The sequence below is a fragment of the Myotis myotis genome, unplaced genomic scaffold (assembly GCF_014108235.1).
Source record: "Myotis myotis isolate mMyoMyo1 unplaced genomic scaffold, mMyoMyo1.p scaffold_m19_p_5, whole genome shotgun sequence".
Classification (NCBI taxonomy): Eukaryota; Metazoa; Chordata; class Mammalia; order Chiroptera; family Vespertilionidae; genus Myotis; species Myotis myotis.
The window spans coordinates 73,344,916-73,346,679 of record NW_023416357.1 but is presented as its reverse complement, the minus strand read 5'-3'; the positions used below and the strand labels follow the sequence as shown (position 1 = coordinate 73,346,679).

Below are 1,764 nucleotides of genomic sequence, written 5' to 3'. Positions count from 1 at the left end.
CCGATCACCCTGATCACCAGCTAGGCTGAGGGACCTGTGCATGAATTCATGCACCAGGCCTCTAGTATTACCATAAAAAAAGTAAAACAAACAAACAAACAAAACTAGCTGAGATCGGATATCTTTGGGAAACATTGAGCTAAACAAAAATAACCAAAATATTTTTTTTTTGCTTTGTTTTGTTTTTAATTGCAAGACTTCCCAGAGCCCTTAAAATGCTAACATACACTGTGACTTTCCAAGGCCAGCACTGATACCTTATGTAGCTTGTCTTAAATTTATTTGATCACAAAATCTCCTTAAAAAACAGATCATCTCCAGACATTACTGTTTCTTGGAACACACTTTGGAAAAGAGTAAACGTTGTCATAGAATTTTGCATGTCTGATTTTGACAGTACTATATGCATTCTTCATCTTGTTATAGCTATTGGTATATTTATCTTACACATTTTCCCACTTTAGCTTTACCAAAAAGTCTTGAAAATAACAGGCGCTTGTTGAGTTGAAAATCACCGACATTTAGTGAGGATCCATGGTCTGGAATATATTTGGTAATTGAAGAAATTTAGTTTTTACATCTACTTTTAGTTGCTTTTTTGCAGTCTTTTTTATACCATAGTATCCTGGGCTTCCTTTCCGGCTGGGAAAATTGCTGGGCAAAAAGCCTTGTTAATATGGGCTAACTTCATTTTCTCTGCAAATCACTTTACTAGAGGAACAGTATAACAGGAATATAAAGGTGGAAGTGCCTTTTAAGGGCAAGAAAGCAGGAGACAGTTGATTCTGGGTCCTGGCCCACCCTGGTGGTGGGGAAGGCAGCCTGTGGCTTAGTTCTGATTGTTTTCATTTCCAAGGGTATGTTTGTCAAAAAGGTACTCCGCCAGGCCACAATCTGGGGCCCCCATCGTAATCAAGGTGTGCACGTGGTCACCTAGTTCTTTGATAGACTTCACCTGATCATTTAGATAGTGAGTTTCCAGGAAGTCGCACAAATGGGGGTCACCTTTAGCTGAGGCCAGAGAGTGCAATTCTAGCAACGACTGGTTCACATTCTTCTCCAAGAGCAGAGCACACTCCATGGCGTTCAGCCCGCTCTTCCAGTCGTCCCTGTCCGGTTTCTTGATGTCCTGCAGGCAGATCCTGCCTCCCCGCTGGTTCTGCAGCCTCATCAGCGCCTCTGCGTGCTGGGTCTCCTCCCGGGACAGGCGAAGGAAATACCGAGCGAAGTTGTTCAAGGCCACGTCGTCCCTGGAGAAGTAATAGGCCATGGACAAGTACACGTAGGACGCATAGAGCTCGAGGTTGATCTGGCGGTTGATGGCGGCCTCCGAGTCTGGGTGGAAGTTCTGGCGCACCCGGGAGGGGGCGGAGGCGGACCCCGAGAGAGTCCTGGAGGAGGCGGCTGCTGCCCGGGGTCGGAGGGGAGCGGCGGGCCGCGGAATCCAGGGGCTCCTGGTGGCCCAGCGCCGCGGGAGAGCGAAGCCAAGGCGCGCGCCGCGCAGGGACACCAGCGAAGTGCTGATATGCTTGGAAAGGAGCAAGACACAGGACAGCATGGCCCCTTCTCTTCAGAAGTGGAGACGCATGGTCAGGGGCGTCAGGTGTGAATCAGAACTGGGCCCTAGGCGACTGCAGCTGCGTCACACGCCCCCTTTCTTCCAGTGGCACCGAGTTCCATGCGGGTGGCGGAGGTGGCGCGCGCCTGTCGCGCGTTTGGGCACATGACAATGACACAGTTCCGTTGATCTGTTCCCTCTATCGT

At 49.2% G+C, this 1,764-nt stretch overlaps 1 protein-coding gene across 1 annotated transcript; it reads right to left on the bottom strand.

Annotated features, from left to right (window-relative positions):
* Positions 1-829: 829 nt before the first annotated feature.
* On the bottom strand, positions 830-1,558 carry FTMT (ferritin mitochondrial). The gene has a single exon (XM_036308183.1). It carries the CDS (start codon positions 1,556-1,558, stop codon positions 830-832), a length of 729 nt encoding a protein of 242 aa, XP_036164076.1.
* Between the last annotated feature and the right edge of the window lie 206 nt (positions 1,559-1,764).

Coding starts and splice junctions, on each gene's coding strand:
- FTMT (XM_036308183.1), bottom strand. CDS start 1,558: ATGCTGTCCTGTGTCTTGCTCCTTTCCAAGCATATCAGCACTTCGCTG.